This window comes from Carcharodon carcharias, chromosome 5 (assembly GCF_017639515.1).
Source record: "Carcharodon carcharias isolate sCarCar2 chromosome 5, sCarCar2.pri, whole genome shotgun sequence".
NCBI lineage: Eukaryota > Metazoa > Chordata > Chondrichthyes > Lamniformes > Lamnidae > Carcharodon > Carcharodon carcharias.
In genome coordinates, this window is record NC_054471.1 from 110430433 (window position 1) to 110452459 (window position 22027).

Sequence of the window (22027 nt, forward strand, 5' to 3'; positions counted from 1 at the left end):
CAAATTAGTGGACCTGCCGTCCAAACTTAAGGTTGGCGGGCAGGCCAGGAGCTCTGGCAGGCATTAGAATAAGCATGAAACCTCATCCACAGACGGGATGAGGTTTCATGTAGGTTTTTAAAAATTTAATTAAAGTTTTTTGCAAAGTTATGGACATGTCCCAACTCATGTGACAGTGTCACATGAGGGGACATGTCAGGGAATTTTATTTTCTATTTTTAATATTTTTTACTGTAGAGACGATCTCCCTGAGGTAGCACTTAACATCAGGGAGATGACTGCGCCCTTTCATGCGCATGCGCAAAACAGCGCACTCTCAGATTTAGGGATTCCTCCCCGCCCACACAGGGAGCGCATAGCGCTTCCATGCGGATGTCACATAAAATGGCGCCGCACCTCCAATTGGGGGTGCCAATTGGAGGCACGCCTGTACGCGCCCGCATTTCAACTTCACCCCCGACGGGGGAAATATCCTGCCCATGCAGTCAGGGGTTCGAAGCCTGTCTGACACTGAGAAAACAGTGACCCCAACAAGGTACCCCTCAGACCCATTTAAAGGGGACAATCAAATTTAAAATAAGAAAAAAATGCTTTTTGGGGAGGATGCAGACTTCTTCCCCAGATCCCAGCACTGAGGCACATATTCATTGCTGACAACTGCTTCACTATGTATCTTTCTGCCTACTAGGTTGGGTCTCCTTCCAGTTGCCCCTTTCCATCCTACCGCACAATAGATGCCAGAATGTGTTTCTCATCGAGAATACCCTGTGTTGTTTTTTTAAGGGAAGAAAGGAAGATACAATGGAGTTAGGAATGGTTGGCCCAGAAGCACAGGAGACTCATGGCACCTGCTGATGTGCATAACTCCTGAATGTACAGGCCCAGAATGCTCCTTCTTCTCGCTGACCCAGGAGCAATAATTCCAGATGCTGCACTTCACCAATGGAAGCCACTTAATTATGCCACATTCTGCAATGCACTCGACAGCCCACCTCCACAAGACATCATTGTCAGCGGCCACAACTGTCCTCCACTTTCATGCCATTCTTGCCGCCACTTTAGATATCAGTAATGTTAGCCAATCAGTTTTGTGCAGATGCATGAAGCAAATCGCAGTTGCACAACTAGTTCATGACTTCCCCAGAAGCAGCATGGCTGGGGCCTATAAATTTATGGAATTGCAAGGCACCTCAAAGTAAGGAGTCACTTATTGCCTGCATGACTATACATGTTTTCTTAAATTTAATCACCTACGTCAACTTGAAAGGGTTGCACTTTCTGAATCTCAAGTTTACTAGTGACCAGATGCATTACATCACTCAAGTTCATGCTTGCTTTCCTGATGGCTTGCATGATGCTTTCATCTTAAGAGCGCCTGCACTCACCCAGGAAAGCATTAGGCAATGCAGTGTCAACTATGCAAGTGGGTTGCAGGTCCTGCTGCAGAGAGTAACACAACTCTGTGACAGCCTCCCTAGAGAAGCCTAGTGTCCTAATGCACCAGTCCTCAATAAGACAAAGGTACAGTATATTAACCTGGGTTGAAGGTTCAGTTTGGACAGTAAGGATTCCTGCTAGCTGGTATTCCTGCTGCTGTAGTTCTCGGTGCCCTTACCTTCAGTTGCTGCTCATCTTTCTCCTTTAGCCAAAATTGTATTGTTGGAAGGATGCCCATTTTGGTAAAAAGTGCATTACCCCAGTACCCCTTAAGATTTCAGAAGGTAATTCAACCTTTGAATACAATCATTTCAAATATAGTAACTTGTCACTCTAAACAAGCAGTAAAACATCTCCAGAGCCTTTGCCATGTTTTATGTTACAGCAGGTCCCTTTAAGTAGCATTGGAAATGACTGCCTTCTGACCTGTACAGTTCATGAATGGTGGGTGAGTTTTGAAAGAACAGTGGCAGTGCTCATTGATATTAAATCACTTTAAGGTCTCAACTGCGTAACCTGATGCCTATTTAAATACATTCATTGAGCCCAGTCTGTTGCTGGTGGGCAAGCTGGTCATCTAAATCAAGGTTTGCCTAGGAATATGGTAAGGTGTTTTCCTTCTCCTTTCAATTTTTGTGCCATTGCCATCCCATTTACAGGAGTAAACCTTACATTAATCAGCCTAATATTGTCCCACAACGTCTTACCATTTACAAACACTTCTCCCTTTCGTATCTTTTTTACCCCCACTCATCCCAATATCATGGAGGCCATAAGAGATGGCCTTCTATTGTCTGGCATCCAAACCCTCTTTGGTAGCAGCTTAAACATGAAAAATAGAAACACAGGTCAGAATTTTCTGCCCACGCTGGCGTCGGGCATTACGGTGGGTGTGAGCAGACAATATGGTGAGAAGGCCAAAAATTGGTTTTACGCCATCGTGAAACCAGTTTGTGATCGCTTGCTCCGCATGACAATGGTAGGCCACCTTTCCCACCATCCAACGTCGGGAACCAAATATCAATGCATTTGCATCTGATCAACTTGCCTGCTTGCTGGAATTGTCCCCCACACCATATTTACTGCCCAGGTCAGTGGGAAAACACACCAGCCCAAAACACGTGGACAAGTGTGACGTACAGAAGTCGGGTTTTACCATCAGGCTTTGCTCAGATCGTGGACATCCAAGGAGCAGAAGATGCTGGAGCCCTACAGCTACCGGACCCTGGGGGAATACATGCATCGCAGGCTGGGTGGATTCTGATGGACATGGCTCTGCTGCAAAGCAGCTCACAGAAGGTGTGAGGTCTCTGTTGATGTCTCAGGTCTGCTTTGGGGTATCCGTATATTGGCCAAGGGCCGCTACCGGTGATTGGAGGGAGTGGAGAGGAAAGCCTAGGTTTGACTTGGAGAGGAAAGTGTATCGTGGAGGGAGAGAGGTGGGGTGAGGTTCGGACGGTGGGATGATGTTGGCAGGAGGGGATCAAAGGTGTCGAGGGGGTGAGATTGGTTGAGGGAAGTGCGGGAGGAGCAGCGTGAAATGGGGGAGAATGAGGCATCTGGGGAGATAGGTGTAAAGGGAGAGGAAGGTCTAAGGAAAGGAGTTCGGAGGGGCGAAGAAGTTTGGAGGGGGGGAGGAGTCTAGGAGGTGGGAGGAGTCCAGGGTGAGGAAAGAGCAAGGGTGGAGGAGGGAGTAAGGCGGGGGGGGGATGTCCATGTGAATGTGCAAGGTGGGGGGGGGGTGATCGTGGAGTCAATGACTACCTCCTGGGGAGCGAACTGAGGGTAGGCATGGTAGGAGGGAATGGTGAGTATGAGAGTGGGCAGAGTGAGCCAGGTGGAAGTCTGAGGGTGTGATGGAAGTGGTAGAAGGGAGGGTGAAGATAGTTGGTCAGGACTAAGAGGCAGACACAGACCCTGGGAGGAGTTCGGGGAGGTAAAAGTGGATGGGGGTGGAATTCTGAGGAGGATAGGGAATGTGTTAGACTGACAAGGATTCGGGTTGGCAGTTGATGGTGGGGAGGTGGAAAGTGATGCTGGAGGGATACGCAATGATGGGGGAGAGGGCATGGGTGACTGGGGGAGGGGAAAGGATGTGGGAGCTGAGCAGAAACGTGATGGCTACCATTTTTCTCAAATCGAAAGTGAGCGGAGCCTCGTGTTAGATGGGCACAGATGCTGCATGGGAGTGTGATCAGTGGGTGGGCGGAGATGCAGGTCAGTTCAGATGGACAACTGAAAGCGAACCCCAGCAGGCAGCAGTGAAAATGCTCAGGATATTGAGATGAGTGTGATGGAGGATGGATCCGTGTGTGTGGGAGAGTGATCGCACGAGGCTCCGAAAGGCCTTGCCACACACACACTTCCTCCAGAATCACTCGCGGGTCAGCTGTGTGCAGCTGAACTGCTAGTTGGCGGGATTGGGGAGCTGGGAGGTGGTGGGGAATGCAGGGGGAAGACTTGCAAAGCCTGCAAATGAAGCTGAATGACACCATTACACATTATTCAGTGAAAATGAATGTATTTTCAGATTATAAAATGGCAAAATGTGTTCACCCATGCGACCACTTGTGATCAGGAATTCTTAATTTTTCTTGGCCTACCACTTTTTCTGACATCAGCAGCAAGGGTGGAGACAACCTGTGTAATGTTTGGTCCTGTTTCCTCTGATAACTTTGGTGTGGGTCCTCTGGAGAGCCAAGGCCTTGAGGGCCCTGGCTTGCTTTGGCTGTCCTCCTGTGGGCAGCTGCTACCCCTGCAGTGATAGAGGATGATGTTGAGGAGGTCATAGGTAAATGGAACTTGGAGATTCCCAAGTGAATGACCCTGGGGTGTCCAACTGCGCTTTATCCTCCCTTCAGGTGTTCGAAAACACCAGCCTGAGTCCTTGAGGGGAAGAAGCATCTAGAGGGATGTCGAGGTGCCCCATTTCCCTCTCGCGTTGCCACTGCAGGAACTCATCAATGGCTCCTGTAATGGAGTGCAGGTCTGCACGCATCGCCATGGTCTGCTGGACCAGGGTCTCCATGACGTCCGCTTTCCTTCCAATGCAGGCTACCATACGTGCACATGTAGGCACCACTTCATCAGAGAGCAGGCGGACGACTCCTCTGACTTGTATCCACTCTGTTGAACAGCTCTGTGTGATGCTCCTCCACCTTCTGTTGACTCTCCAAGATGAGTGTGAAGGTCAAATCCAGAGGCCCGACATCTGACTCAGGCCTGACAGATGCCTCTTCCCCAGTAGCTCAAGTGTCAGGGAGCTTTGCTGAAACCGGCCTCCCCCTGCTGCAGACACATGTCCATGTGGTGATCACCAGATTGTGAACCCAAACCTGCTCTAGATCTAGGTCCCACCGGGCTGTGTGTCTCTGCACTAGTAGGAGAGTGTGGGTGAGTGTTGTGACAGATTTTCCAGCTGCTTAATACCAGATCTTCAATGGAGGAGGTGTCCTCTTGGCTGGAGGTGAGGACATGGATGGAGCTGAGGGATTGGCTGGCTTAGGGTGTCACTTGGCAGGGTTCCCAGTGAACCAAATTAGAGATAATTAGCACATGGCTGCAGAGTCAAAAGCCGGAGAGAGAGCTCTCATGCTTGTGTTGAGAGAGGGATGATATAGTGTAGGATCACAAGGGCGTTCTCCGCCGACCTCACCATCCTTGCAGGCACAGCTCACGTCCTCAACAGTCAGTGGCATGGCATGCTTCTCAAAGTGAGTGAGGGGTCTAACATGGGCCACTCCACCCCCGGCTGGGACCTTTCCCTGCTGCTGTGAGCCAGCTTCTCCTGCAAAATATAGATGGAGAGATTGTGAGCAGGAGGCATGGGACTGCGTGGAATGTTTGTGTGGTGAGCGGAGTCATGGACAGGATGAGGATGCGAGCTCCAGAAGATATGAGCCTGATGGAGATGTGAGAGTTAGTGGTGTTGTCCCTTGAGTTGTGAGATCCTTGTGGATGTGTGATGTGTTTGTGAGTGTGTGAGTTGAGAGTGATGAGGTGGTTGACTTACCCTGGTGGAACGGATGAGAGCATTCATCCTCTTCCTGCACTGGATGGCTGACCCCCTCTGTGCTCTGGTGGCGCTGACTGCCACTGCCACCACCTCCCAGGCTGGATTGGTGACTCTGGTGGACCTCATATGAAGAGCGGGGATAAGGGACATCATGGTGGCCTTCCACTGCATCCAGCAGGCGCCCCAGAGGGGCATCACCAAATTTGGCGGCTGTCGCCTTCTTTATTTTTAGGGCCATCTGCTGCCTGGATCAGCCCTGGCCTGGAGACGTTAAGTAGGCTGCATTCTGGTGCACGTTAAATATAGCGCCCAGAGCAAGAAAGCGTGGCAGGAAAATCTGACTCTGTCCGCCAGCGAGCTGGCATGTTCGTCATGAATGTATAATTAATGAGGTGGGATGGGCCGAGAAAGGAATGATATAGCACGAAAAGCCGCCATTGCAGCTGACAGGTAAAACATCCTTTTTCCCATTTGCTACTGCACTTATTGCAAATCTGGGGTGATTCCACCCACATACTGTTGTTCAGATGGCTGCAAGTCACCTGGATTTGTCACCTGATCCAAGAGGGACTGCACTGCTGTGAAATTATCTTGCAGAGGCTACAGACATAAACAGTAAACTCCCCAAACAGGCCCACCAACTGCTGCAGTGTTGGGGATTATCCCCAATGTCTGTACATACTTTTCATGCTGTTCAAGTATTTTGCTTTTAAAAGCAAGACCCATGACATGTGGATCCCAAAGCTTTTGAAACAAGAAGCGACATTTCCTGATCTTCTCAAGAGGAATGTGTTCTGCTTCGTGCCAACTTGTGCTATGTGCCTCGACCTGTGCACTTCTCTCTGGCTCAATCTCTAGCATCAGCCATGGTTCAGTTGATAAAGCCCTTGCCTCTGAATCCAAAGGTTGCGTGTTCAAGTCCAACTTCAGATTATTAGGCATAAAGTCCAAGGTGATTCTCTAGTGCAGTACTGAGTGGGTACTGCTCTGTCGGTGTTGCTGTCTATCAAATGCAGCATTAAATGGAAGCTAGCTGTGTACTCTTGCAGGTTGATCTAAATGATGGTATTATTTCAAAGAAAAGCTGAAGGAAATATCTTGGCCAATATTTATCCATCAATGAACATCACTGGCAACCCAGTTTATCTAGTTATTATCATATTGCTTTTTGTGAGAAAATTAGCTACTGTGCTTCCTACATTATAACAGCAACTGCACTTCCAAAGTATTTCATCAGCTACAAAGTACTTTGGGATATCCTGAGGATGTGAAAGATTTTACATGAATGTGAGTCTATCTTTTCTTTTTCTAGTGATCAGGTGGATTATTGAAAGCTGGTAGTTGGCAGGAACATGATAATTGATTATGCCTACAACAAAAGCTCGCAGAGCTGCAAGCAGAGGGGGCATAATATATCATCATACTATATCGCATCTCTTGACAAACAAGCGACTCAAAGGTTATCGGGGGTAGGTGGAATGTGGGATTGTGGCCACAATCAGATCAGCTGTGATCTTATTGAATGGCAGAGTAGGCATGAGGGGTTGCATGGTCTACTCCTGCTCCTAATTTGTATGTTCGTATGTTAGTAAATTGCGTACCTTTGCCTTGTGTTATATTCAGCGGAGAGAAGAAGAGACCATACAATGGGTTAAAAACAAAAAACTGCGGATGCTGGAAATCCAAAACAAAAACAGAATTACCTGGAAAAACTCAGCAGGTCTGGCAGCATTGGCAGAGAAGAAAAGAGTTGACGTTTCAAGTCCTCATGACCCTTTAGCAGAACTGGGTGAATCTGAGGAGAGGGGTGAAATATAAGCTGGTTTAAGGTGGTGGGGGTGGGGGTGGGGGGGGTGGGGGCGGGGGGGGGGGGGGGGGGTGGGCGGGGGGAGCTGGGGGGGTGGGGAGAGAGAATTCAACAACTTTAGATCTTGAACTCCCTCCTCCATCCCCACCCCCTTTCTGTTTCTTCCCCCTTCCTTTTGTTTTTTCCAATAATTTATATAGATTTTTCTTTTCCCACCTATTTCCATTATTTTTAAATCTTTTATGCCCCCCCCACCCCCACTAGAGCTATACCTTGAGTGCCCTACCATCCATTCTTAATTAGCACATTCGTTTAGATAATATCACCAACATCAACACCTATGTGTTCTTTTTTCTGTGACATCTTTTGATTATCAGCTCCTATCACTGCTTGCTTGTCCCTACACCACACCACCCCCCTCCACTTCTCTCCCCCCACCCAACCACCTTAAACCAGCTTATATTTCACCCCTCTCCTCGGATTCACCCAGTTCTGTCGAAGGGTCATGAGGACTCGAAACGTCAACTCTTTTCTTCTCCACCGATGCTGCCAGACCTGCTGAGTTTTTCCAGGTAATTCCATACAATGGGTTATTGAACAGAGAGCATGTGTAGAATGTGATTTTCAGAATGAGTGACATTAAAATTTCATGCTGCAGTTTGCTGACAAGTAGTTCAGGTATAATAGCTTGAGAAGGAAAAGCGGAAGAACTGCCTGCTGGTACCAACGTTCTGAACTTCTCTGACTCTGACTTCCTTCTTTGATTGTTTCTCTCGGAGCTCTAACTTTTCCTCCATGTATGGGTTTAGAGAGTTTTGGGGAAGTATGTACTCACTGATTGCAAAATCTCCTACATTATTGGTAGCTTTCTTTAAGAGTACAAAAAGTGAGAGTACCCTCTGATCAAATCCAAATGTAAGTGTGCAGACCGTATTGGGGGCCACTCAGTACTTACGTACCATGTGAGGTTTCCTGTAGACTGGATCTATGCAATGAGCAAAGAAACTCTTGCGGGTGAAAGGGCATGTTAGTGGGATGGTGAAAAAGGCATATGGGACATTTACTTTATCAATCGAGGCATAGATTACAAAATTAGGGAGGACATGTTGAAGTTGTACAGAACCTTGCTGAGGTCACAGCTGGAGTACTGTGTGCAGTTCTGGTCGCCACATTATAGGAAGGATGTGATTGCACTGGAGGGGGTGCAGAGGAGATTCACCAGGATGTTGCATGGGATGAAACATTTAAGTTATGAAGGGAGGCTGAATAGACTTGGGTTGTTTTCGTTGGAGCAGAGAAAACTGAGGGGCTACCTGATCGAGGTGTACAAGATTATGAGGGGCATGGACAGGGTGGATAGGGAGCAGCTGTTCCCCTTATTTAAAGGGTCAGTCACGAGGGGTAAAAATTCAAGGTGAGGGGCAGGAGATTTCAGGGGGATGTGAGGAAAAACTTTTTTACCCAGAGGGTGGTGACAGTCTGGAAAGCGCTGGGAGGGTGGTGGAGGCGGGTTGCCTCACACCATTTAAAAAGTACCTGGATGAGCACTTGGTACGTCATAACATTCAAGGCTATGGGCCAAGTGCTGGTAAATGGGATTAGGTAGGTAGGTCAGGTGTTTCTCACGTGTCGGTGCAGACTCGATGGGACAAAGGCCCTCTTCTGCACTCTGTGATTCTGTGAAGGCTGGGAGTGAAAAGAGGCCTTGGGCATTACTAGCTAACTGTTCCAATATAGTGGGCGGAAGGTGATAGTAAGTAGCAGCTGGACTTGGAACAGTGCAATCTTGGACAATGTACTGTCTCCCCTTACTATGCTTGACCAAACAGGGGCACTTTGCTGCCATATATGAGCTGACAGCAGCTGACTTGACCATCTCCTTCCATTGGGCATGAGCACTTCCTTTAGAGGAACTTTGCTGCTCGATCCCAAGCGAAGCCTCTCTCCTCTGCTTTAATTAGGTCAGCAGCACTTCCACTGGCAGCTTCGAGTGTTATTAACCAAAGTGTTCACTCTTGCTTTCAGTCAAAACCTTGCCTTTAAATTGCTCTAGGTATTTAAATCCTAAAGCAGAATCACATTTTCTATCCCTAAATAGGCATGCTCCCAATCAAAAGATGCTGACAATATTATTCCAATTAACCCAGATACCTTGACTGCTGATGCTAACACAGTCGGATGGGGGTGAGAGGGCAGAGGTTATGTCCCATCGTAGTTCCCATGACAAACATGCCTCAGGAGGAAAATTTAATCTCATAATTCTAAAGAACTGTACCTCTATATTAGTACTTAGAAAAAAGAAAATCATCTAATTTTTCAAGTTCTATTCATATGAAAATTAGATTGCATTTGCAACATTATCTCATCATTGATAGTTACATTTCTATATTTAAATATTAGGAGAATTTGATTTGACTTTGTTACTAATCGTCATAACATTTGGTTTCACTGATCTGTAACAGAGGTTTTTTCACCATCCAATCCATTAGTAACATACAAACCAGTGAACAGACAGTAAACTCTAGTTCTACACATTTTCTTCACAACATGAGAAGCGACACAATAATAAGAAAACTAATTTGGCATTATAATACCAAATTATAAATAACAACTATTCCCACAATGCCTTTAGTTTTAGAAGAACAGATTAACTAACTTTGCTCTTAAGAGTTTATGTTATTTGAACTGCCTAGTTCCAGTCTCTAATGGATTGAAGGTAGCTTTTATTGCTTCTTTGTTTTTGAAATGCCAGAAACTAAATTTCTCTGAAGAATAGCTTCTATGTATCTGTCAAGAGAAAAATAGTTGGAAGACCATACTTACCCCAACAGCAGGGTTAATGACATATACCTGGCGTAACTTTTGCAACTTCTGAATTCTTTCTGCCACTCGAAGAAATGTTGAGTGCCATCCCTCTATCTGGTCAGGTCTTCAAAAGGTAACATTTAAACAGCTTTCTTAATAAATACATTCATTGAAAGTCTAGCAAATATTTCATGTGACCCATTCACCATTATTCTTTTGACATCACTCAAATTTGAAACAAATCTGATAAACAATATTTAAATAATCATGCTTCATGATCAGGAAAATTGATGCCCATGCGTTGCTTGGAATGGACTAAACTATAACATTGAAAAGTAAAGTATGAGGTAGGGCAAATCAACAACAACATCTTGCATTTACGTAGTGTTTTTAATGTAGTATAACATGCTATCTTAAAAATTTAACATTGCGCCACTTAAGGGGATATTTGGTCAAAGCGCTGGTTTTAAGGAGAGTCTTAAAGGAGGAGGGAGAGGTAGTGAGGCTGAGAATTAAGGATGAAATTTAATAACTTAGGCTATAGCAGCTGAAGGATCGGCCACCAGTGGTGGAGTGATTAAAATTGAGGGTATGGAGGAGGTCACAATTAGAAGAACACAGAGATCTCAGAAGGTTGTAGGATTGGAGGAAGTTACAGATTTAGGAAGGGAAAGGCTATGGAGGATTTGAAACAAGGATGAAAACTTTAAATTTGAGGCATTGCTGGACTAGGAGCCAATGTAGCTCAACGAACACTGAGGCGATGAGTCAATTATACAATATGGGACTTAAGACATGGACCGCACGGTTTTGGATGAAGTCAAGTTTATTGAAGGTGGAAGATGGGAGACTGGCCAGGAGAGCAATGGAATAACTCAGTTTGGAAGTAACAAAGGTATGATTGAGAGTTTCAGCAGCAGATGACCTGAGGGCAGGGGTAAGCAGATAATGTTCTTGAGGTGGAAGCAGGCAGTCTTGTGATGGAATGATATGCAATTGTACGATGTTAAGGCGGTAAGCAACCTTACTCCAGAATCTTCTGCCCCCCTACCCCAGTAGGAGACAAGGAGGGAAGCGTGGGGCCTAAAGATTTGGTGGGTTGGCATCAGGATTGATATCCAGTGCCATCCTGCCTTCACAGGAAGCAAGTTCTAGACAGAAAGGCCCATGGTTGACCTTCCAGTCCCGTCTCCACTTGGATCTCTTAAGTGGCCAATTAATGACCACATAATGGCATCTTCCTGCCTTTGCTGCAATCTTTCAAACTCCAGGCAGGCCTGCCGACATGCAGCCTGCATGACTGGTAAAACTGTGTGAGTTGCATGTCAGCTGAAGGGAGGGGTTCCCTCAATCTGCACTAATCTGTGCATGATCGAGGGCGTGGAGATGGGGCAGGTGGATGGCCACTGACACCCATTCCCTTACCCTTCCTGCAACTGCATTCCACGCCCCCCCCACCCACCTCCACAATAAACACCCTCCCTCCAGCCCCATCCTCACCTAACATCACTTACCCTTATCCTGGAGCGCTCTGTGATCCTGAGACTCCGGGGATGGGTGTTCTGGCAGCAGCCATGGCCTCCTTCATGACGCTGTCAAGCGCAAGAACTGCCAGTTTCTGATTGGCTGGTAGCTCTTAGAGGGCGGTACCTTGTTTCAAAGGATCCTCAGTTGGGTGGAAGGATTGCCTCTGTCCACTTAACTGCCTGATAGGCAGAAGATATGGCGGGGTTTCCTCCTTAGGGTCAGTGTGGGTGTCTCACTGCTTTTTCAATCAGTGCCAAGAATGGAAGATTCCACCCCTCGTGATAGTGCTGATATATAGTTGGAAGCTCATCTCAGGGTCAAATACAGCAATAAGGTTGGTTCAGCCTCAGGCAGCAGCCAAGAAAAGGGGAGTCGGTTTTTAGGGCACAGAATTTGTGGTGAGGATCAAACACAGTGGCTTTGGTCAGCCCAGTATTTAGTTGGAGGAGATTATTCAGCACTGGATGTCAGACAAACAGCATGACACATTAGAGAAAGTGGAGGGGTCAAAAGGGCTGGTGGTGAAGTAGAGCTGGGTAGCATCAGTGTACTTGTGGAATTGATCTCCTCTTTTCAGATGTTGTTGTCAAGAGGCAGGATGTATTTGAGAAACAGGAGAAGGCCAATCCTTGAGGGACACCAGAGCTAACAGCGAGGGAGTGGGAGGAGAAGTCATTGCAGGTGGTTCACTTCCTGTGACTGGAGAGGGCAGTTCCATCCAGCAGGACAATGGTGGAGAGACGGTCGAGGAGGGTTGTTCTGATATTTGATGACCCTTGTCCTAGCATAATTCTCAGTGTGAAAGAAGCTGGAAAACTCTGATGTGGCACAATATTGTGGAATTTGTTCTTATTTAATTAGTTCACGCTTTCAATGATTTTTTTTCTTTTTTTGGGATCACACCCTTGTCTAGTTATTATCTTACAAAACTGATCTTATCTCAGAGTTCAATATTTATGGTGACCAGAATTAGGTTAATTCACTCCTGTTAATTATACTAATAGTAAAATTTGAATGATCACAGTTATTAAGAATGAACTTAATCATTGAACATGTTATTTTAGAGTTTCTATTTGGTAGAAAATGATAATCAGGAATAAATTTGGGAACTGGTTCAAGGATGATAAAACAATAGGGCAGAATTTTACCTGTGGTGCACTGTTCTCAATGGCAGAACAGGAAGCAGGCTCCACCTCCTCTCTCATGCTTTTTGCTGGTTCAGACAATTCCAATTAAGCATCAGCAGAGAGCATTGGAGACAAGTGTGATCATGCGGATGGTAAGATTTGCAGCGGTGAAACCTTCAGTCAGCTGACAATACTGTCGCTATGGGCAGGATATACAGAGCACCCTGGACAAATGGAAGCTCTTCACCATGACCACAACTTTCACACCCAACCCCATTGCCATTAACATGGTGGCATTGATGTTTTTCAAATTTAAATTTCACTTGTAAGCATTTCAGATTACATTGCTTTCACTTTATTCATGTGTGCATCATTGCTATTTGTTGAGACTAGTTTAGTCACAGAGCTAGTCAGAGACCTTCCCGCTTCACTTCTCCATGCCCCAGACCCCATCCTCTGTCCACCCTTGGATCCTTCTTCCACTCCTCCCTGCCACCAACCACCTGATTCCCCCACACCACTGACTCGCCTTCCATGCAAGCTGCCGTTCTCCTGCCTTCCTCTTTTGCACTGCAGAATTTAACAAGGAAAGCTGCTGACCTCAGAAACAACTGCACAAAGTCAGCTGTTGCACGTCACCTTTGAAGGGATGTGAACAAGAGTCTCATGCGCCACTGACTTTATCATGAAGGTAGGATGTCATTACAAAATGTTTTAATATAATGAATATTCATGGCATGCAAATAGGAACCTGTCATGAGATGATGTGAGGCCCAACCTGCCACAATCACGCCCCTGAGTTAATCTCAAAATTTGAACCTGCCATAGGGAAAGTGAAATATCAGCTCCTGCCTAATTAAGTCACCCTGCCTACCACATTTCCTGCTCTTCCTGGCTCTGTAAAAGCCCACCCTTCCTTCTCAGAGACTGAGATCAATGGTGAACCCAGCAGAGGTCTAATCCTTCCCGTACATAACTGAGTGAACATGCATTATTATTTCATTGCTGCTATTGTGTAAGATGGACACTATTGCATTAGAATGGGTTGCTTTCCACTCTTCCAGCTTTGGCTTACTGCATTCCCACTTCACTACATCTTTGATGCCAGATATCTTCAACAATCATACCCTTGCACTCTTGAATTCTCTTCCCAAACCAGCAGCTGCATTTCGCCCCATTTTTGAAAATCCTGGATTCAACTAATACTTTGACATCTCTCCTAACTCTGTGCCTGTCCCAACCCCATCACTCCCTCAATCTCCTGCCTGGTGTCTATTCCCCTCCTATAACACATTGAAGTGCCTTGGCAGATAGCCTTAATTTAAGCAAGCTTAATGGATGTAAGTTGTTAGGAGCATAGAAGACAGCTTGTAATGACAGAAATACATAAATTGAAAGAGATACTTTTAGGTACAGCTGCACAACTGCTGTCTGACATGATAGAAGGATTTATGATCTTACATGAGAGCATGCAGTTTTCACTGAAGATACAGATGAATCAGGTCCTGAGTATATTACAATAGCTTAGAAATAACTTATATTACCTTATAGATATTTCTTACCATGCCATATTAATTGGATTGAACCCCACTAGAACAGGGATAAACTTGTCAAGGTTGTTCATGCAGACATCCAGCTGACCAGTAACAATTGGAGCCTGTGAGCAGAAGTATTTCATGTGACCTTAAAGTAAAAGTAGTTCAACACCGTGGTAAACCTGAGATACCAGATACTTAAACTCCTGATTCCTATTACTTTACTGTATTATTTTAAGCATAAGACTTTTTCAGCCTCATGCCTCAGTTCAGCAATAAGAACTATGATGTGTTTCACAATGTGATGGCAAACACACTTTCTTCTTCTAATACCTTAAGTCTGGAAGTGATTCCATGAATCTGCTCAGAGTAAGCGTAAGCCGGAATTGTGTTGACCACATTGTAGCTCTATCTACAATCCATGCTTCCTGGGACTTCTCCTTTGACCTTTTATATGATCATGGGAATGCCTTTCTGAAGGAGACTTAAGGCTCATTAGAAAATACCAGTGGGCTCAAAGTGTGTTCCAAAGTTGGAGAAACACTGGAGGATTCCTCATGACCTCATAATTTTTTATGGACTGGAATTGTGGTGTGAACAAGTTAGCTTTTTATATTAAGGTTCCTTGCTTACTGCCTTAATGAAGGCATAGATTTGTTATCTTTTGTAAATGGGTTACTGCCTTAAAATAGAAAGTAATGGAATTTTGCATGAATGTGTAAACATGTTAATTAATAGTGCAATTATAAACTTTATTTAATATTAGTTTGAAGATAACTATATATTTCCATGCTTTATCAAGTTCAATCATAATAACATTCATGTTTTTCATTATACCATACAAGTAATTGATTGCCATAAGTGCTAATTAATTTACACTGCAACTCAAATCATTTGGCAATGGGAAGGGGGACAGAATTTACTGTCAAAAGACCTAATGATGCTATAACTACTGGGGTGACAGAATGAAATAAGCATTTTAATATTTTGCCTCAACCACAACATCATCCATGTCTCTCAGCAACTTAGTCATAGATTGAAGCATCGGATAATAAGTTATTTGTGAGGGTGATTAATCACTTTCACAAATCAGAAGAGTGTGGGTGGGCTCCCCTATGTGAGAAAAATTACAAATGAAAGTTGAAATGTGAACATAGAGATCTGGAGAACAGGTTTGATCTTCACTGCCTAGGCAACAACCTCATGAAGTTGATAACCCATTCATTATAGATCATGCTCTATGGTAATCCAATTGATTTCTATGATGAAAATTTACCTTATTGCATTTTTAAAAGTATTTATAGTAAGCTTGGAACTGGTACAGAACATATGCCATAGTAAAAGAACAGTAACAGTAAACATTCAGTTTGAAATGATGTATGAATTTGATTACACTTACTGACAATCCACATGAAATTCCAATGAACATTACTTTCTCTTTCCTTTCTGAAATCTACAAATAAACATTACATTTAATGAAAGTAAGTAATAAGTTTCTCATTGTTAACTGTATTGTGCCTTCTTGCTGTTAGTTTAAAAAATAAGCTGCTAACAATATAACACTTAGGAACTAATTTTCAAAACATATCTATTTTGTTGCACTCTTGCTGTGAAAAAAGCAGCTTCTTTTGAGAATTCATGGAAATAAAAATGGAAAGAAATAAGATGAGCTACTGATTTGCTATCAGTCTCGCAAGAGTTTTACACTATCCCACAAAGTAAAGATCTACCTTGCTGCCTCAAAAGAAGAAGAGGTGACAGTACTTTTCTATGTGAAAATATAAACAATGGAGGTAGTTTTTTTATTTGTTATCTTAGTTTATTTGAAAAATTCTGCCCAGTCTTTGGTAAATGGTCAAAGATAATTCTCAAAATGTTATGAAAACCCAGACAAAGGAACTATGAATGGATTCCTTAACTGCAGCACATGACATAATTTACTCTGGAATTTCACCTTAGATCTGAATTAAATTGTAGAGCAATAAACTCATATGATCATTAAATGATGCAATTATAACATAGCTAGGTGAAAAAATACATTATTACAGTCAAACAGTAATTAAACTTACTTTATTTAACATTTTAATTCCTGCCTCTGGATTATCCTCAGGTAGCTCCTGAGAGGTTATTAATGCTCTGCAGAACACAAAACAAAATAAGTTATTTTTGAGGAAATACTTTTTATAAATACAAATCCCATATTTCATAGTTCACACTTACTTGTCTCCCCCGGCAATAATGTAACCATAGCTTGTTGTTTTGAACAAATTGTTGAAGGATGACTGAAACCAATAAAGACAGGTTAATCACTTTAATTTGGCCAGCAACACAGTGTTCCTAACCAATACTTTAAGCATGATATAGCAGCTAAATTATTAGTGTTTTTCAAATGTGTGTTACCCTTTAATTTTCCTGTTTTTCTTTCACTGAGCCACATATCCTAAGCCAGAAAGGGCAAAGGGGCACCAACCAGCTTTTAGTTCTCTGCCATTAAACTATTGGCCAGTTAAGTGGTAGAAGATTGGCATTGATATTGAACACTCAACTTTAATTGGCTTTCAGAATAAATGCTGAAAATAATATATAGGCCAAATAATGAAATGACTGTTTTGAGGTGTTATGCAGATAATAGGTATAAGAGAGATTATTGGTAGAACTCAAAGGGAACTGGACCATTTAAACCAATGAGCTAAAGAATCTTCCAATCATCATAGCCTGGTTGGGTCAAGGCAATATAAGATCTGATCAATGAGCTTCCCCAAATTATTTGTCTTACACTTTTTTGTTATGGGCTTCCACATGGAAGTCAATGCAGGACTCTTATTTGCATACTTAAACAGTCTTCCACCTGTTTCAGAAAGACAAGCCCACCTGAAGATTGCATTAGAAAGGCCTTAGACATCCATTGCATGTGCCAAGTTGGTCCACCTAACCTTCAACTGCTAGTTGCCTGTCTTTCAGAAGAGCATATGAGAAACAGATGGCTGGCAGTCACTTTCCCCATTTCTCCACAGTGAGTCAGTCACCTACCCAAGCCAACAAAACATGGCAACACATTTATTCCCACAAGTGTATCTCCATTGGTTTTGTCAAAAGAAAGTCAGAGCTAAGCAAATTTCCCCTGAAGTACACCACACTAATTATGCTGTAGGTATTAGAATAGTGTTCATCAATTTATGAGACTATGAGCTTAAGAAACTAATGGCAGAAATGTACAGTCACTGGTGTATTTATGGGCAGAATTTACTCTTGCCCCCACATGCCGACACATAAAATGATGTGTGGTGTTGCGGGCGTGCGTCTCGACGTTACTGTGCGTCATTCCGATCTTTTGTTCAGCAGGTGCACACCGGAGTTGGCTGCGCGCCCATTGAACTGTCAAAGGCCTGTTAAGGCCATTAATAAACAAATGAACAAAATTGACAGGGCTGCCCATACAACCTTAAGATTGATGGGCAGGTGAAGAGCCCAGGCGGTCTTTACATTTTTCATGAAACCTCATTCACTGGTGGGATGAGGGTTCATGAAGGTTAATTAAATTAATAAATATTTTTAAAACATTTCATAAACATGTCCCACCTCATGTGATGCTGTTACATGACGGGACATGTGTAAATGATTTTTAACTTTTTTTATTTTGAAGTTTCAAATTCAACTTAATCTCCGTGAGGCAGCTCCGTACCTCAGAGACATTTCTGCACTCTTTGCATGCATGAGTGAAAGAGCACAGGCCACAACTCTCCTTCCTTCCCCCTGCCCGCACAGGTAGCACTGGGTTTAACTGGCCCACCCATGTAAATTGGCGGTGCACAGCTAATCGCGGGCGGCGATCGGCTCCGCACCCACCTCCGACCGGCCCGCCCAACAAACAAAAGATTCTGCCCTATGTGTCATAGAATGGTGATACTCAAATAAGGAGTGTGCAAGGTACATAACAAACTTAACATATCATAGATATCCATGACTAGTCCATCATCGTCCTAAGCATAATAATCGTGTATAAAGAATAGCAGGATAATTTTAACAGATAAAAATGCAAGTCTCATACGCTGAAAATATGAAAATGATGAAGATATGTGCCTCACAAAGGTGGACAAAGAAATGCATTTGCGAAAAATTGTTAACTATTAACAGAAATACAACCTGCCGACGTGTGGTGGTTATTAGAAAGACCAATTATATTTTAGGCTGCATTTGAAGGGGAACTGTCTGTATCCTTAAGCAAGCCTCTTTTAATATTCTTTAGTTTGTCAAAAGGGTATTGATTTGTTGAAAGGCGGCTGATACAGATAGTTTCAGGGTCTAGGACTTTATGAAAATAATTTCAATTCTTCGAGAGTCTGTGAGAGGAAAGAAGTTTGACAAATTGGTCATAGAGTGGGAAATATAGAAACGGTATAGAGGTTCGGAGGAAAGTCATTACATTGAAGGTCTTTGAACTAGGTACCAGTTTTCAGGATAGGCTAAGAGAGCTGAGGCTTTTTACTTGAGAAAAATCACAACTTTTGAGAAGAGTTGATTGAGGTAATTAAAATAATGAAAGGATTAGACAGATTTCAAGTGGATAAGCTATTCAAGCTAATTAGGTTCGGGAAGACAAGGGGATGTACATATGAATTATGAAAGCAAAAAACTGTGTGTATGAGGTACTTATTTTTGTGCATGAATGATCTGTGGAATAAGTTGACAATAAATGGGTTCAGCGGAGAGTCATTACAAACTTTCAAAAGAAAGATTTTACAAGCGCCTGAGATGGCTAACATATAGGAGGTCAGGGTTCTATAGCTGAGTTATCATTGAATCCTAGAAATTTTTAGATCACCTTCAGGGTTTGGAGAGCAATTCCCCAGAGTTTTTGCTCCTAAATTAACCTATGGTATTTTTTTCTGTTTTTACTTCATTCAGGAGATTGCATAGTTATATTGAGGTAGTGGTGGTGGTGGAAGTAGGATGGGGATGTGCAGAAATTTCACCAGATCAGCATGGGCTGGGCTCAATAAACTTGCTGGTCTTTATCCATCCATTTTGTATCCTTGTATGAAAGGAACTATAATCCAGGCTTTTAAAGTACTTACAGGAATTAATAATGTAGAGACAAGAAGATGATTTAATTTTGATTGCATACACAGTATTAATAGGCATGAATATAAAATCAACAAATCTCAGGCAAGACTTGAGATTTTCCTCAGAGTCATGGGTGCGTGGAATGGACACCCAGCTGAAATAATTAAAGATTTGTTGTTGTATTAGATTGAGTGAATGTTTATTTAGGAAGTGGACAAAGGGTCATAAGAATAAACAGAAACTGAGATCACCAAATGCTATGTAAAACATGGGGATGGATTTTACAGCCCTCTCCCCCTCCCTGGGGAGTATTTGAAGATGTGCAACAAAGCGGGTAGCCAGCCCACTACCTTCCCACCCACCCCTGTCCTGTCCTGTCCCCTCATATTATGGGTAGTGTGTAAGGTCCTGCCCTTAAGCCTATTGAGGCCCTTAAGTAGACAATTAATTGCCTCTTAAGGACCTCATACCACATCTGCGGCAATTTTTCAGCCTACAGGGAAGCCTATGACTGCACAGGCTGCTATCGGGCACGGAGGGCATGTATCTCATTTGGGGGTCTCCTGTGCCCATCAGGATACCCCCCATTTATGCCTTCCCCTCGGGCCTTTCTAACACAACTTCTGCCACTGTCCTTCCCTCCTCACTGGGATCTTACAGTGGCTACTCAAAATCCCTGGGTTTACCTGAAGTCCGGTATCCATCTTCCCTTCTTTGGGTGGACAGGCTGTAGTCCCAGAAGTGGACATTAATATCTTCTGGTGCAGCTAGGACGGCGGAGCTACCGGCTAGCCAGCTCTCTAGGGCAGGACGTCCTCCCTGATGGGGCTGACGTCCCAACACAACTAATTAAGGCTGCCATCAGCATATAGTCAATGTGAGGCAGCTGGATTTCTGGTTGGCGAGGTGCTAACCAACTTTTAGGTTGGGTGGGGTGGAAAATCATTCCATGTAAAATCCACACTGGCGATATTATAACATGGTTAGAAACTCGTTGTGTAAATCGGGATCTAACGTTAAATAGAGTTTTTGGAGGCTTGAATTTCTTTTGGAAGAGAAAAAAAAAAGCCTTTCCTTAGGGTATTAACTTGTTTAGGTAAGAGCATAAGAATATAACAGCATAAGAAATAAGAAGGTCATTTGGCCCCTCAAGCCTGCTCCACCATTCAATAAGATGATGGCTGATCTGCTTGTGGCCTTAACTCAACTTTCCTGCCTGCCCCTTGTCAATCAAAAATCTGTCTAACTCTGACTTGAATATATTCAATGACCCAGCCTCCACTGCTTGCTGGGGAAGAGAATTCCAAGCACTTATGACCCTCTGAAAGAAGAAATTCCTCTTCTTCTACATCTTAAATCGGAGGTCCCCAGTCTCTGGACTACCACAAATCTTTGCAACATTGTATTCCTTTTCTTTCAATTTAACAACATTCTTAACTCCCTTAGTTAGCCACAGATGGTGCATCCTTCCAGTAGAGTCTTTCTTTCTCAATGTAATATATCTTTGTTGAGAGTTTGAAATATATTCTTAAATGTTTGAAACTACTTCTCTAGTGTCTTAACTTATAACCAATTTTCTGAGTCCATTTTAGCCAAGTTTATCTTCATACTCTTGTAATTGCCTTTATTTAAGCTTAAGACACTAGTTATGGACCCATATTTCCCATTCTCAAACTCAATATGAAATTCTATCTTGTTATAATCACTCTTACCTAGATAACACTTTACAATGGGGTCTTTAATTAATCCTGTCTCATTACATGTTGCCAATTTCAAAGTAGCTTGGTCCCTGGTAGGTTCCAGAATGTACTGTTCTAAGAAACTGTCTGAAATGCTCTCCATGAACTTATCTTCCAGGCTACCTTTGCCAATTTGATTTATCCATTCAATGTGAAGATTAATGACACCTATGATTATTGAGGTACCTTTTTTACAAGCATCCATTATTTCTTGATTTATACTCTGTGCTTCTGTGTAGCTACTGTTAGTGGGTCTATAAACTACTCCCACCAATAATTTCTTTCCTTCGCTATTTCTTATCTCCACCCAAACTGATTCTACAAATTGATCTTCTGATCCAAGGTAATTTCTCGCTGCTATACTGATCTCATTCTTTATTAACATCTCATTTTCCTTTTCTCCCCTCCTTCCAAAATGTAAAAGGCACTTTCATACTCAAGTACCAAGCCTGGTCACCTCGCAACCACATCTCTGTAAGGGCTATTATATCATATTCATTTATTTCTATTTATGCTATGAATTCATTCATCTTAATACAAATGTGAGAATTCAGGTAAAGAGCCTCTAATTCTGTCATTTAACCATTTTTACCTACTCTGACCTTATTTGCTGGTACACTTTTTATGTTTGTAACCTCTGTCCCTTCTTGTCACACTCCAGTTATCATTACCCCTTTCATTACCCTGCACTATTGTCTTATCTGTTCTCTTTACTGTTCCAAATCTCACCTTACATGAACCCTCTCCCCAACTATTTAGTTTAAAGCCCTCTCTACAGCCCTAGTTATAAGATTTGCCAGCATTCTGGTCCTGGCGTGGTTCAGAAGGTGGCCATCCCAATGATGTAGCTCCCTCTTTCTCTAGTATTGGTGCCAGTGCCCCACCAATTGAATCCACTTTCTCCAACATCAATCCTTGAGCCACATTTCAACCCTCTGATCTTATTTACCAAATGCCAACTTGCTTGTGAC

General features: G+C 43.3%; 1 protein-coding gene across 1 annotated transcript in view; it reads right to left on the reverse strand.

Moving 5' to 3' along the window:
* The window catches only part of gckr (glucokinase (hexokinase 4) regulator), a 95624-nt gene that overhangs the window by 62083 nt on the left and 11514 nt on the right, over nt 1–22027 (reverse strand). The window contains 5 exon segments of the mRNA XM_041187374.1: nt 10083–10188; nt 14281–14375; nt 15653–15706; nt 16323–16389; nt 16474–16535. Coding sequence (XP_041043308.1) covers nt 10083–10188; nt 14281–14375; nt 15653–15706; nt 16323–16389; nt 16474–16535 — 384 coding nt within the window.